This window comes from Halichoeres trimaculatus, unplaced genomic scaffold, assembly GCF_033239565.1.
Source record: "Halichoeres trimaculatus isolate MK-OKI-2021-1 unplaced genomic scaffold, fHalTri1.1 fHalTri1_scaffold_2, whole genome shotgun sequence".
NCBI lineage: Eukaryota > Metazoa > Chordata > Actinopteri > Labriformes > Labridae > Halichoeres > Halichoeres trimaculatus.
Genome location: NW_027437180.1, coordinates 23,309,549 through 23,324,260, shown reverse-complemented (window position 1 = coordinate 23,324,260; position 14,712 = coordinate 23,309,549). Strand labels below are relative to the sequence as shown.

The 14,712-nt window shown below is 39.1% G+C and overlaps 1 protein-coding gene across 1 annotated transcript in view; it reads left to right on the top strand.

The window, feature by feature from the left end:
* Nucleotides 1–14,712, top strand: part of fhdc1 (FH2 domain containing 1) — a 36,668-nt gene that overhangs the window by 7,644 nt on the left and 14,312 nt on the right. Inside the window, exons 2-3 of the mRNA XM_074689825.1 lie at nucleotides 10,914–11,761; nucleotides 13,584–13,645. Coding sequence (XP_074545926.1) covers nucleotides 11,261–11,761; nucleotides 13,584–13,645 — 563 coding nt within the window. The 5' untranslated portion in view covers nucleotides 10,914–11,260. The remainder of the gene's footprint in view (nucleotides 1–10,913; nucleotides 11,762–13,583; nucleotides 13,646–14,712) is intronic.

The window sequence follows — 14,712 nt, the reverse complement described above, 5'->3', positions numbered from 1 at the left end:
ATTACTTTCAGCAAGCTATTAACCATGGTGTTAGCTAGAAAATGGCTAAGTGGTAATATTAACTGTTGTTCAGTGTTTCATCTATGATCTATTAGTGGTATTGCAACTGTACCACATTGCATGTTTGGATGCTGACTATTTAAAAAGCAGTGAACTGACAATGGGGCTTTAGGTTCTCTGTATTTAGTTTATACCATTTGTTATACATTATATTGTTTTCAGTTTTTGTTGTAAAATTATGAGAGTCTTCCCTTTTCCTCAGTTTCCTTGTTCTCATATTGAAAATGATGAAAATTGATGTTGTTGAGTTGTAATGGAGCAGCCGACAAACTTTGTGAACACGAGAGATGCCGCTGTCACCTCCAGCTGACAGCTTCTCTGTCAAACTGAATGAGACTCTGATGCAGAGAGGGATGGAAGGGAGATTACAATCTATTTATAGTAACATTCGTGAATTATGGGCCATTTTGAGTCAAAGCAGAGGAGGCCAGTTTGGGGTGGATTTAACTGCCATGCAGACCAACCAGCAGGACTTTTTTTTTTTTTATAAGGTTGAGGGGAAAGTGCTTTGCAAATTTTCAAAAGATGCTGTTTGGAGTCTATTGGCTTTTTAAAAATTTATTTCAACAATGTCATGCCTCTTGGTAGCTGTGAATTTGCATAATTAGATGTCGGCAGGCCAAGTGCATTAACCTAGTTATGACAGAGAGCATCGTGTGCTGTGTTTCAGCATAAAAACAGGTATGGAAAGATCCATGTCGGTCAGTATTGCAGGTTTAGTTTCACAATACCTTAGGTGCCATGACCTGCACCTTGGCCTTATTAGTAATTCATTCCTCACTCTAGACGTTTAATTCTACGTAGTAATCTCTTTAAAACCAGATTTGAGAGTGAAGGAACTGTTGAGTTTTGTTACAGGAAATGTTAATCCAGCATGCAAAGCTGACAGTATCACGCACGGGTGTTTGTCTGTAGAGGTTGTTTGACTGTATGTGCAGCAAATTAGCCAAATTCTTAATGTATCTTGTAAACTGTTTCAGCCACATTATTTTGAAACAAAATGTCACAAACAAAAAAACATGAGAGCACCTTCTGTGGTTGTTCATAATCTTTTAAGAGATGAGCAGGTTGGAGGTTGTGGAGGAAGTGAAAGAGATCTGATGTTGGAGATCTTCTGATGTGACTGCTTGTGAATAGACTGCATGCACATATTCATATCATCTGGGAGAAGGGCTAAAAGCATAAGTGTTTTAACTTATTGATCTTTCGAAAAGGATGTGAAGTTATAAGAGACTTTAGCAAGAGCGAAGAGCAAAAGAAGAGCTAATGCAATCTTTTTATGTAATGATCAGGGTATCCGCAGGTATCACAAAGCATCGACTCAAAGCGGTCTAACTTCAGGTTATTGTAATGTGTTGGCAAGAAGCAGGCGTGGCATTTCTTGTCAAAATACATGGATTATGATTCACTCAGTTTTCTTATGCTACAGTCACAGACATGTGTAGCCAACTAAACTTTGCCAACTTTTTACACTTGTTATTCCACAGGCTTAAATCTACTGATGTGTCTCTATCAGCAGACTTTTTTTCTGTTTTCAGTGAGTGAGAGATTTGACTGTTAACGAATGAAGAGATGAAGCATGCAGCCTGATTAGCTTCCAGCCTGGGGCCCCTGTCCAACATGTCATTCTCCCACTCTCTCCTGGTTTAGTTTGCTGTGTGTCCACTGCTCCTCTCCAAATGAAAAAAAAAGAAAAAAGAATCATGGTTCTTTATTAAATCATTTTTTTATTTCTTAAAATATTTGTATAGCTTACAGGGCTCCAGAATGTGACCAATTTGGTAATATGCAACCAAAGATTTTAAGAGTGCTACTAATTGTTATATTTTTTTTTGTTGGCTGCACTGGCGGACCTGATGCTGTCGGGTGTAAACTTTTTTTTATTTTCCATCTCTGTATTCTCCTCGCACTCACACTCAGGGAAGGGTCATACCGTGGTCATAACCAATAAGAGACGGAGCACAGGCGGTTCTTTGCCTCTGATTGGCTGGGTTCTGTTCACTCACTTTTCTAAATTGTTCGCCCTGCTGTGCGTTTGCGCATGAGACACACAGTTACTGAAGAAAATCGATTCCGCGCTTAATATGAGCATTTACCAGTGTTTACAGATGTGTTATCATCTAACTCTAGGTTTTATATGCTGTAATGATGCACGTCACAGCGTAAATATTCCGTGAGTCCAGGAGAAAACTTTCATCACTATTTCCAGGTTTATATCCAAATATAAAGTCAGAACAGGCAGAGGTCCCCCCTGTCACTCTGTGTGGTTTGTATTTACTTTAAATTTCATCCTGATCAGTTTGTGGAGATTGTTATGATAGTAGGTGCAGTTCTAGCGCTGTGACTTAACTCACATGCATTACACACCAGCTGATTGCTAATCCTCCTCAAGCTCATACAGGAGTCCCCTTTCTGCTCTCTTTGGGACAGAAGTTGTAGTTTGGCTGTCTTTCCTCTCTTTAAATCAAACAGAGAAGTTTTCCTCCAGCTTTTGGTGAACAAACCTGAAAGCTTGTCAGCTTCATGTCACAGTGTGCCTCTGTGCCTCTGTGCAGGGGCGTATCCAGACTTTCAGGCTGGGGGGGTGGCACAGTGAGGGCAGTGGCATAGATGGGGGTGACCAGGGTGTGCACACATAAACATTATTTCTCCTCTTTAACTTCACTCTCAACTTTAGCAACTATATGTAAATATGATTCTATAGATATTATGATCAACAATTATTTTAGTGTAAAATTGTACGTAAATGTGCATCATCCAGTATAATACATCTGAAGCAGTTTTTAAGCCCAGATAAAAAGATAAACCTTTAAATTACACCAAAAACAGGCAAGGCCTTAGGGAAACGCCAATTTTGTATACAACATTGCCAAAAAGGAGTTGCTGTTCACCAAATTTAAATCAGAAATTCTTCTCATGAAAAAATGCTGATTAACGTCATTTCAGTTCAGCGAAGCACTTTAGGAACAGGCACTTTGTTTTTAAAATGTTTTATTTTTCTTTATGTGTGAGTTGAAAATGTTCAATTTCAGCTCATTAAAACACTTTAAACACTTTATAAATGTTTTGCCGCTGTATTACTGTGCTTTAAATAAACACAAACATTTCTCCACAACTTATTCTTCTTTAATAATTGTTAACATTACATAAAGGTCATGAAAAGTGATAAAAAACAAAGGTGACCTGATGGCATCTAAGGTAGTGCAATGAAACATTTGGGTGCACCTAGATTTCGTGCTGTGCACCTAAAAAAAAAATAGGCAAACTGGTGCTACCAATCCAAATATTAGTCAGGAGCCCTGGCTTTTTGCTGGTAGCTATGCTAGATAAGGTTTTTTTTTTATAATCTGGCTGAAAAATATGTGCTGTTGTTTTAGATTTATGAAGGATGGTAAAAATTGTACAAGTCTGGGTCTTTTTGAATGATTCAGTGATGACATTACAAGAACATAATGTTACATTTTTCATAAAATTGTTAACGTTGTAACCAGTTTTAGGCAAAATCAATGTCCCTATCATTTGTACCTTTCACACCAAGTTCAACAGCCTTTGAAGTATATCCTCTTGCTCTGTAAATATCTGATTTTTGTAGAAATCCTGATCCTAGTCCTGGCATATTTCTTTAGCACATGTTGCTGCCTGCATTATAAATGTTTCACGTAGCCCTAAGGTTACACAGGTGAGCTGCGTCTGGGGCAGCACCACTAAGTGTCTATCCACTCAGGACATCAGCAGTTGAGTTGAGGAGAGGTTACTTTATTCATGGGGACTGAATAATTCACACCACAGGGTTCTGCCAGGGTTCACTCAGAAAATACAGACATGATGGTACCAGGAGCTCAAGCTCTCTGAGTATTTCATAAATCCTGGATTTCCTGAATAATGGGCTCTTTGTTCACACTGTTGCCTAATCAGACCCTTTTCTACTTTTTTTTTCTTTTTGGGAGGTGGGAAGGTGTTGTGGTGCAGTAAACAACCAACGTACAAGGTGATTTTAAAAGATGCACTTCATGGAGCATGTTGTGAGTGGTTTGTAACTTTTGGCACGCTTTGTCTGGAGAACCGTTTTTTTTTTTTTTAGACTGAAGTTGTATAAAGGTGATGACAGTATTTTTTTTAATGTGAAAAGTGCTTTCTTTGTCTTGGGTACATTATGTCTTTGGTCAAAGCTGCAGTGTTAATGGTGTTTATGTAACAGGCCAGATTTATGCAGCTTGCATACTTTATTGATCCTACTGCAGTCTGTCACCTATGGCTGAGAGATGAACTGCAGCCACTCTGCAGTTGCCAAAAATCACTAATCTGCAAATATTTATTTCTGTTTCCCACACAGAATCCAATAAGTGTCATTCTATGTTGACAGCGTGTGAAAAGAAAATTTAAGTGACATGGTCTTTTTGTCTTTCGTTTCTCGGCAGTGGTGTCAGGGACACTGTGTGCAGCCAGAGCTGTAAATGTAGTTCCCATGTGTACATTAAGTCCTTTCATTAAGGAAGCCCCTGAAACAATGTGTGGGGGTGGATGGTACAAAAACAAGCAATGGAAAGGATTCCTGGTTGTCTGTTTAAAATACTAACACCTTTAGCAGTTCAGTTCATGTGTGTCAAACCCTGTTAATAGGAGCTATGCAGAGATCCCCCACTGGGAGTCATGAATGGGGCCTTGACTTTCGTTCTGGTTGGGTTGATGTGTAATCGTATGAACTCCAATCAAATTAGGAGTTAGTTCAAATGTCTTGTTGCTCGGATAATTGTTGGTTAACAGACCTGGAACACATCACAGGAAGAGGACAAAATCAGACCTGTGAACTTTTGCTGAAGGTTCATTTAGCTCAAAATAAGAATTAGTAAACAGCTCTGATCATTGAAAAACAGAGAGTCTATATCCTTGTGGTTAACACAATCCCATTTTTCTTCTTTTGATTTTTTTTCTGTCACTTCCATAGTAAATCTTGAACTGTTGATACAAACTTAGTACAAAGAGTAAGGCAATTCGTGTGAGATGGATTATTTCCTTGTTGTAGCAGTGATTCTTGGAAATAAATGTTATACTGTTGGAGAGCCTGTATATTTTCCTTTTAAATGGTGCCACATTTGTAAGAACCATGCATTTGTAGGATGAGCAGCAGAGCTGAGTATGTTGGTCGCACCATTGAAAAGTTTGCCAAATATTCTCTGCCAGTGCTGGATATCTTATTCTTCTGGACATTGTTACGTCAATAACTGAACTTACTGAATAACTCTGAGCTTTTGGAGAAAACCCATTGGGAGAGAGCAGACTGCACAAACAAACAAAATGAAAAGTTTCAGTCTCAGGCTTAAACACGACAGAAGAAAAAGGATGTCCTGAGAAAACATGACTGTATTTTTTTGTTGATAATGTTCATAAAAAGATTTTTTATCATTAATTGAGGCAATAAAAAAAGTTATTGTTTAGCCATTTGTTGTGGCTCTAGGTTATATAATCCTGTGTTACAGTCATGAGGATTACATAAAAAGATCTCAGTGCTACTATAATTCCGTCACTGGCTGCCCTTCACCGGCGTTTTGACAAGTAGAGCTCCAGGTTGTTTGGAGGGATGAAAAACAAACAGGTCTGACAGCGACATCCCACTGAGCCCTACGCAAAACTTCCTTCTACTAATGAGCATTCCCATGGTAATGATGATGTAGCAGGATTGGTCTAATACTTTCTGAACAACACTCTTTGCCCCTTTGGTGTGAGTGAAAGATCTCCACCTGTGAGGTGTTCACTGACCCTTAGGAAATTGAACTGGAAGTCAGCAACAGGGGATTATTACAGGAGCCAGAGGCACCTTAACCCTCAGCAATACACTGTCGTGTGAGAGGAATTTATTTGTTTTGGACTTGCTGGCTCCCTGGATTTTTCCTGGCGGTTACCTTGGATTTCAACACTTTTCAGAATTTTTTTCTTATAGAACGAGAACAGAAAAAATCATTAAAGAATCTCCTGCAACAGTCTAGATCATTTTCAGGTTGGGTGCACAATATTGAATAAAAGTTACACTGGTGGTTGTCTTGTAGATGGTAGAGGTACACTGATTTAGGAGTGCAACTTTTTTTACTCAGAACCAAAGTTACATCCTCACAGTAAACTGATTTAGTCACTGCAAGTCTACCAACATCTTATTTTCTGCAGAAATCAGCTGTGGACTCTCTGAATTTGAAGTAGTCTGCTGTATCATCCATCCCCTCACTTCTTGACATTTTCTTTAACATGATTAACTTGGCTGCATGTCAAGTAAAGCTGCAGTAAGCTGGTGCTAATCCCATTCACTTTTGTCTGTCTCTACAGTATGTTTTTTAGTTGGTACTGGTTTTTAAAGTTTATAAAACTTCACCAGGGAGTCAGCCAGAAAAATTCCCTATTTGGATAACTCTGAGTAGCTCCACTCCAGCTGAATGGAGACCTGTAAATAATATGGCATATCAGTCAAACTATGCAGTGACCTCTTGTGTACTCTTAGGTAACTTCAATGATAGCAAAAATTAGATATTTTTTTTCGGTGCACTAAGCTCTTATCTTAACTAAATTTTCATAAGAAATATTTTCCATAAAGTTGCAACTATCTGTTGTTTAATGCAGTGGATAAATTTGACCTCTGATAGTTTAGATATAAAGGCTTAACTGTATTAGTTTCAGATTCTCAAACGTGACTATTCAAGTCCATCTTAGCTTTTTGTCACAATTAAAGTCAGTGGGTTTTAAGGTGTCATTTTAACTGAATTACATGTACTGAAATCACATTTAAAGCAGTGGATTATTCTTAAAATGAACATACAATTAAGCTACAAATCTGACACACAGACAAAAATGCTTAAAGTATTTTAGTCTTGAAACTTAAACCAGTTTAGAGGAGTCCAAGCCCCCCTGCTATAGAAGACAATTTAGACGTTAACTGTAACATCTGTTGTCCCTGACCTGTGTTATCAATAAAAGACTAATGACAGAGGGTGGGGTAAGACTTGTCACTAATGAAGACTGAAAGAACAGGAATGCTTAAGGGCATATGACAGGTGGACCTTTAGACAAAGTCCCACAACCTGACTGTTCATTCATGGCAGCAGGTGGATGTGTGGAATTTGGAAACTGTCAGACACATTGTTCACTCTCTCCTTCAGGGCTTCCCTGTGTCATGTTACTGACCACTATGCTTCCTCCTCAGTAAATCATTTTAAGCAAAGGATGTCAGTCCCAGTCTTGTTGAGTGTATTTGACAGAACAACGTAGACATAGTTTCAGTGTTACTTAAGTTACTTGTGAAGAGACCACACTAGCAGTCAGCCTCCTGCTAAACAGCTACAACACCCCCATCTGTCATGCCACACCCCTGAAAATGCCTAATTATGCATATCTAGTCTTAATAAATTATATTGAATACTTTTGTGGCATATTTAATTTCTTATTTCATATTCTATTCATTATTAGTTAGGTAAGGGTTAGCTAAACACACCAAAGCTAGAGGGAATTAGCGGACACTCTCTTAAAAACTAAATATATCTAAAACACAAGTCTGCTCATTACAATTTCCCTAATTTTTTAAACTAATGTTTTTTTGTTTGTTTGTTTGTTTTTCAAGAAGAGCCTGGCTTAAGCCCTTGTTGGGAGTGTGCATAGGTAAGCTAACCAATGCTAATCCCCTCCTAGCTACAGCTTTGTATTTAGTTTAGGTAGGAGAATTATGTCAAGCTGTTAAAAACTACAATAAATCAAATAGGTGAATTTCAGAAGCTTTTCTTTAAAGCAGTTAAGTTTTAAGAAATTAAACAGGGAGCAAGAAGTGACTCAGCGACACAAGAACACTTTTTGTCTTTGAGTATTCTTGACAGGGTCTGTTAGCGTAGTGTACCTTCAGCGCCTCAGGAAGAGCTGACTCAGTATGAGGTCAGATGTTCTCACAGTCACATAAATTAGACATGAAGGACGGTGGGGTCCGGCTTTGAGGATGGAACAGCTGAGAGCACAGGCCAACGTTGGCAACGTGAGGCCATTTGTGACGTCTGCTTTATTAATTAGTTATACACTCTGGGTATCAAATGGATACGGCTGCTGACAAATAGGAGATTACCACTAAGATGTAACAGGGTTGTGTAAGAGGCAGAGAAGGGATCCTGTAGAGTGGCTGGTCATTAAGTGGTTGATTATTATATTTTTTTTTATTTAAACAAAAACCTTCAACGATCCCAGATCTGATTTTTGTTAAAATAAAAATTTATCACAATCCGCTGTTATCTGGTATGGCAAATGTTTTTTTTTTTCTTGGAAACATTTTTCTGTTCTGTTTGGGCCGAGAGGAGTATCAGATCACTCACAACCATGTCAATTGTGGCTGTGAGTGATGTGTTGTCCTGAAAGAGGACCAGTTTCCCTTCACCTGATAGCTACAGTGCTAACGTAAACTTGGCCCTCAATGGAGAGAGAGGGGAGGGTCTGGCACTCAGATACTTCCTTTTCTACTGGTCTGTAGGGCTGGAGAGAGGTAGGGTTTTTCCCTGTGCATTTACAAAACAAACACTTATAGGTGTTAAATAAAAAGTTTATCTGGTTGGTTTTAAAGGCTGTAGTTCCAAACTAAATCAGTAAAGACCTAAAGCAGAGGTGGCCAACCTGTGGCTCGCTAGCTGCATGTGTCTCTTTGCCTTTTGGTGTGCAGCTCTTCGATCCATTCATAAAAAAATATATATAGTTATGAGTAGTGGTGTGTTGATCAATCTAAACTATATATATATATGGATGCCAAGGTTGGGATCAGTTGGGATTGATACTTAAGTTTCGGTTTCTCTTCTCTAGTACGAATTTAAACACACAAACACAGTAAATCTCGCTTTGAAAATTGGAAATGTATTGATTTTCATTTTATGTCATTTCATTTATGTGTGAGAGGAAGTGTGTTTGTAAGACTCGTACGTGACGTGGCTCTCCGTAGCACCTCGGGAATTTTGTGGCTCTTGGTCTCTGACTGGTTGGCCACCCCTGACCTAAAGACTTAAAATCTTAGATGTTTCTCATAGCTTGATTGAGATCAGTAATGTGTTTTTTCAACATGGGTGGTAGAGCTTCACTCATACTATACAAAAACATCTGGATGGTAATTATTCGAAATCTCAAATACTGTAAAGCAGCAGCTATTACGTTGTCTTTTACATATTTTTGATATTAAGAATATTCAAATAAAAAGGTATGATGATATCAGCTACTCCCCCAGGACTAAACTTTGAGTGTAAGTCAGTAAGCAGTTAGCAGTTTGGCATTGGCAGAGAAGATTCAGCAATATTTTGATAGGGCTCTGCTGCTCATCCCACAAATTCATGTTCCTTACAAGTGTGGCACCATTTAAAAAGGAAATAAAGAGACTTTCCAACGATTATGGTTTATTGCCAGGAAGCAATGTTACAACAAAGAAATAATCTACCAAACTCAAAATATCGTTCTGTGCTAAATTTATACAGTTTTTGGGGGGGAATGGTCATGTTTTAGGACCCCCTGTGTAGCCAGCATTCATTTAGTTAAATTATGAAGGGTTTCAGGGCGTTTCTTTCCATGCTCAGGTAATTGTTTGCAGCCTGTGTCGTAACTTGAGACGCTAGAATGAAATGGCAGTTGCGAGGCCGCATCTACTACTGGATTTTTTTTTTCCCAACACAGCAGTAGTGAATTTAAAATGATCTCACGAAACGTGAAAACTACCTAATGCAATTTCTTTCTTTCTTTCTTTCTCAAGCCTGAGCAGATGTCATCAGATTCAGACTTTCAGGATTTAAGAAAGCAGCTTATCAGCAGCTCACATCCAGCCATTATCCCTTTTTTCAGTGTGGTTAAGATGCAACATTTATGCCCCTGTAACAGCCCACCTTTGCTTGTCACAGAGGTGTGATGGTCACCAGAACTGGAGGTAGTAACAGTGGTACAGGTGAAGAGCTGCCTCTTAAAGTATTGAGAAAAGGTAAAGTCTTACCAGTCATGGGGCACGTTAATGGTTAAGGTGTTCCACACATATGCTCTTGTACTAATGCACGATAATATTTCAAAGCAATGGTACTTTCTGTACTTTGTTTCAACTCTTTGCTGTCCTGTATTGTTTGTTAATGGTGTTGCTCTGGGACAAGCCCATCCTTCAGGCATCAGGTGATGTTGATCTGAACACAAGACAGACTGCCACCTGTAAAAATAAAGCCAAATAATAAGGGCAAATGCTCCTGCACACCATTTTAAAAAGACGTCCGAGAATTCTTAATTTCAAAATCCCCTTCTCACAATGCGACACTTTCATTCTCAAAATATCATCACATTGACAATACTATCAACTGCAATCTAAGTGTTGCTTTTTACTTAACTGAAGTTTATCTCATAATTTCTCAAAAAGAAATTATATCACTGAAATCAATCTAAACATAAGTGAATGAGATTTGCAGCAATAATGAATTTTCAGTACATTTATTCTGGCAGTTTCACCTCTTCCCTTGATTCCCAATGAATATCCACCTGCACTCTGACAATATGTGTGACACTTTGTGTTTATCTGTTTTTATCTGTATTTTCATTTTGCCCACCACAAAATGTTTTTGAGAAGAAAATGATACTAGATTATGTAACAGAGTCTTAGCAGTAATGTCTTTGATTATTACACACCCCACAGCCTGACTTCAAAGTCCTTCGAGAGTAGAGAAGAGAAGGATTTGCTATTTCCCTCATTGTGAGCCCCTTTGTCTGGGGACCCTTTCTCTTTTGATCTCTGGCTCCCCTTAATTTCCCCTAATTTCAGATTGTGCATGACAACATGCATGACTACCTCAGTATAATTCTGTCCTGTGTTGTTTTTGTTGCTCTTGCAGCTCCATGGCCATCGTCGACCTCCGCCCTCTGCCCACGGGAGGTAACCTTCAAAGGCTCTGCTCAGCACGATGGCTGACCAGCTGAGTGATGGAGACGGACATAATCAAAGGACATGCTCCCTTCAGTGTGACTAAATGAGGGGACACCTAACTTCCTCTTCAGTCAAGGGGTGAATACTGCTACATTTGAATGATCTTCAGCATCAGTTAAACACCTGAAGAAAAAAAAATCAGCTCTTTGGAAATTACTTTTTAAAGGAGTAGCTCTATAACATGAATACACTTTGGCTCTACCACCGATCTGATTAGGGCTCATATGCTGACTGTTATTCCCTTTGAGGCTTGTTATGAGTTTTCAATCCACATCCAATGAGCCAGAGAGCTGCAGCAGCGAGGAAAGCAGCTGCACCACCTCCTCCATCACCACCTCAGACCCGTCCTCTATGTCCGCACACTCTCACGCCAACATACCCTCCCTTAGCGATGACCCTGACACCTCCAGCCACACAGCTCCTCCACCCCCTCCCCTGCCACCCCCACCTCCCCCCGATGCACCTCCACCCCCTCCACCTCCGACGACCACACCTACCAACCAAAACACGCGGAAGAAGCGCCGTGTCCGCAGCTTCTTCTGGAAGCCAATACCAGAGGAGAGGGTGCGTGAGAAGCCAAACATCTGGACTCTGGCGGTGCGGCAGCAGCAGTACCAGATCGATGTTCAGTCAGTGGAGGAGCTGTTCGGACAACAGGAGGAGGCATTGACAGGCATTCGTGGGCCAACCCTTGCTAGAGGGTCCTCAGCTCGAGTCTCCAGGAACCACTCCTATAAGGAGAGCAGCAAGGAGGATGTAAGTGGTCGTCATAACTCTGTTGTTACATCAGGGGGGAAAGAAAATGTGCAAATTAGAGTTAACTTCACTGCCATGATAAAGACTATGGTCTGTTTTAAAAAGAGACCACATAAGGGATGGGAATTTTAACCTTAAGTTTTGTAGGCCCTGAGAATTTACATTATAATGGCCAATACATTTGAGGACAGAGGCATTGAGCAGTTTGCACCTGCTTGTTTTAAAGATTAAGGAGAGGGAGCCCATGAAATGTGATGTTATTTAAAAACTATTTACCCTCATGAGTTATGATTCAATCTTCTGCATGTTTTTTTTCATATGAGAGTGTTGACAGGTCTCTGGAGTTGGTCTTGTTAGAAAATGTTTGTTTGCATTAAAAATGGATGCTCAGTTTGCACGCAGACACCAGCTGAGCAGAGAGAGGGGCGGGGAGGTAGATCCTGCAGGGAGGGAGATCACACAAGTGGAAATATATAATACAACCTGATATTCTTTAATGTTTTACATTGCTTACAGTTTTGCTTATAGTTTTCTTTTTCACAATTTTTTTTTCTAGAGACTCAGAAAAGAGCTTGCTAGTGACTTCTTTCACTGAAAAGTGTCCTGGATAAAACTTCAGAATAAAAGCAATGCAGTAAACAAGGAGTTCCTCCACTGAATAGATCAGGATATTGCTTTAAAGCATTCAAGGAGTGCTACCATGATACAATTTTCATGCTTGTTACATAATTATAGCTTAAAATATGCCACAACAGCCCTCAACTGATCATATTTCTATTTTAGCTAAAGACCAAAGCTCCTGAAAAATGTCTCAGTTCAAACTTTGACGTTGCTCACACTGAACTGAGATCTCCCCGCGGGACAAGTTAGGTAACCGTGCTCAGTTACAGCTTGGCTTTGAGCGTAAAAATTATTTGTGCTCATTAACAAAACAACTCCAGTTTGCATCATTGTTGACTACCTGGAAAGTAACACGTGAACTGTAAAGCAATACCAGCGTAAAGCATAGTGAGACAACACAAAATCATCTCTGTGTCAGGACAATGACGTTACTCTGAGTGTGAGCACTTTTCAGGGAACAGCGCTTACCTAACACTCTTATGAGAGTTTCTTGTAATGTATTGATATATTGAAAAAAGTTTAAGCTAACTTTTTTAGAATGGTGTAGTTGACCAATTTCCTCCCTGGTCGGACTTTTAGATTTTGAGTAAACTTTAAAGATTATAGTATTTTAAAAACATGTTAGTCCAGAATGTGTGAATACTGAAAACAAACATATTTATATACCACATCAATATCTACATATCCCGTGCACCAATACACCTTAGGTCATGCAAGAATTATAATATTATGCTATAAAACTTATGATATGTAGCAAATATGTATTAGTGCAAGCTACAGTATGGTTCACTTGTCGTTAAGATGCTTAAATGTTGTGTTTATTCCCATGATTTCTTTTCTGTCTCCCGCACCTGAGCTGGACGTATTGTTTTCAGATGAGATCAACTTAAAGTCTATAATGAGGTGTTGTGAGGGAGTCTTTTTAGACGCATACATACTGTACAGTCACCTGTTAAAGGCAGGCAGTAAGAACCATTGTTAATGAAGGAGGTGTGCGGCCCGGTGAAATTTCAGCGTCCCAAAGGGTGGCTCTATAGAAGGAGGTGGTGGTGATGGGGTGGGGGCTGTTGTGTAGGTTACAAAAGCAACACAACTTGTTGTGGTTAGATGAAGGAAGGGGTGTGGGTCTATCCTGTTTGTGAGGAATAATAAATGGTACAACCTAACCATGTAACACTTGTGATGTCTGTCATGTTTTCAGGTCAGTATCCTGGACTCCAAGAGGGGGATGAATATCGGCATTTTCTTAAAACAGTTCAAGAAGTAAGTCCCTCTGAATCTTTACACCTTAAAGAAGGGTGGAAGATGTATTTGAGAAAGGAAAAGTTTTATTTATTTATTTTTTTTGCTCAAACATCATGCTGTCTGCTGGGATTCAGCTGAGGACCATGGGAAAGACTCACTAGCCACGGTTACATGAAGAGTTTTTTGTCTTTCCGAATGGAATCTTTCTGAATGACTTTTCCAAAAACAAAAGTATACATGGAAAGGAATATTCCAATCTCTGGTCTACATGCGCCGCTATAATCAAACAGAGTAGTCAATGGGGCATGCGCAGAAAAATGTAAACATCAACTGATTTATAAAAGAACGTCTCTAGTTGTGTCTTATGTCATATCTGGGCATGCGCTGAAAGAACACCCTGACAACTTTCCGTCTGAGTGGATACATGATACCTCAATCGTTTCGGGGAAAGGAATATTTCACCCCTGAGAAAACTGATTAAATGTCAATTTGGATTGGCACTTTTCTTTCTGAATGAGGTGTATTCAAAGGTTAAATTCTTTCTGTTTGTAAATATAAACTGAATGCAAGCAGAATATTTGGGTCCATGTATACGTGGCTAGTGTCTCACAAAAAAAGAAAGTGTTAAATGACAGTAATTGGGTGATGCTGATCCAAGGAGAAAATGTGACTAAAATAATTTTTGCTCTTCTGAATATTTCCTGAAAAATCCATCGACTTCAGTGGAAGAAATGTTTGACAAATTTAAAACGTAATACTATAATCTAAAACAGTTACAGCAAAAGAAGACTGCTTCTAAAAATCTGCTGCAGGAAGCCAAAACAAATACATAAAAAGAAAAAACAACAACAGAACAATGATGCATATTACAATATACCAGTGTAATTTGATTTAGCAGTTCAGAAAGTTATTGCACATTGAAATCATGACAAAATAAATTCTGTCAGAATATTATGTTGTTCATATTGAGCTCCAAAACCCCACACCTGTTTGCTCCTGGTCTGGCTGTGCTAATACTGCCAGTTTGACGTAAAGTTAAATCCTTTCTGATGTTGACACAGTTTATTTTATTTTTAAGTCAGTGG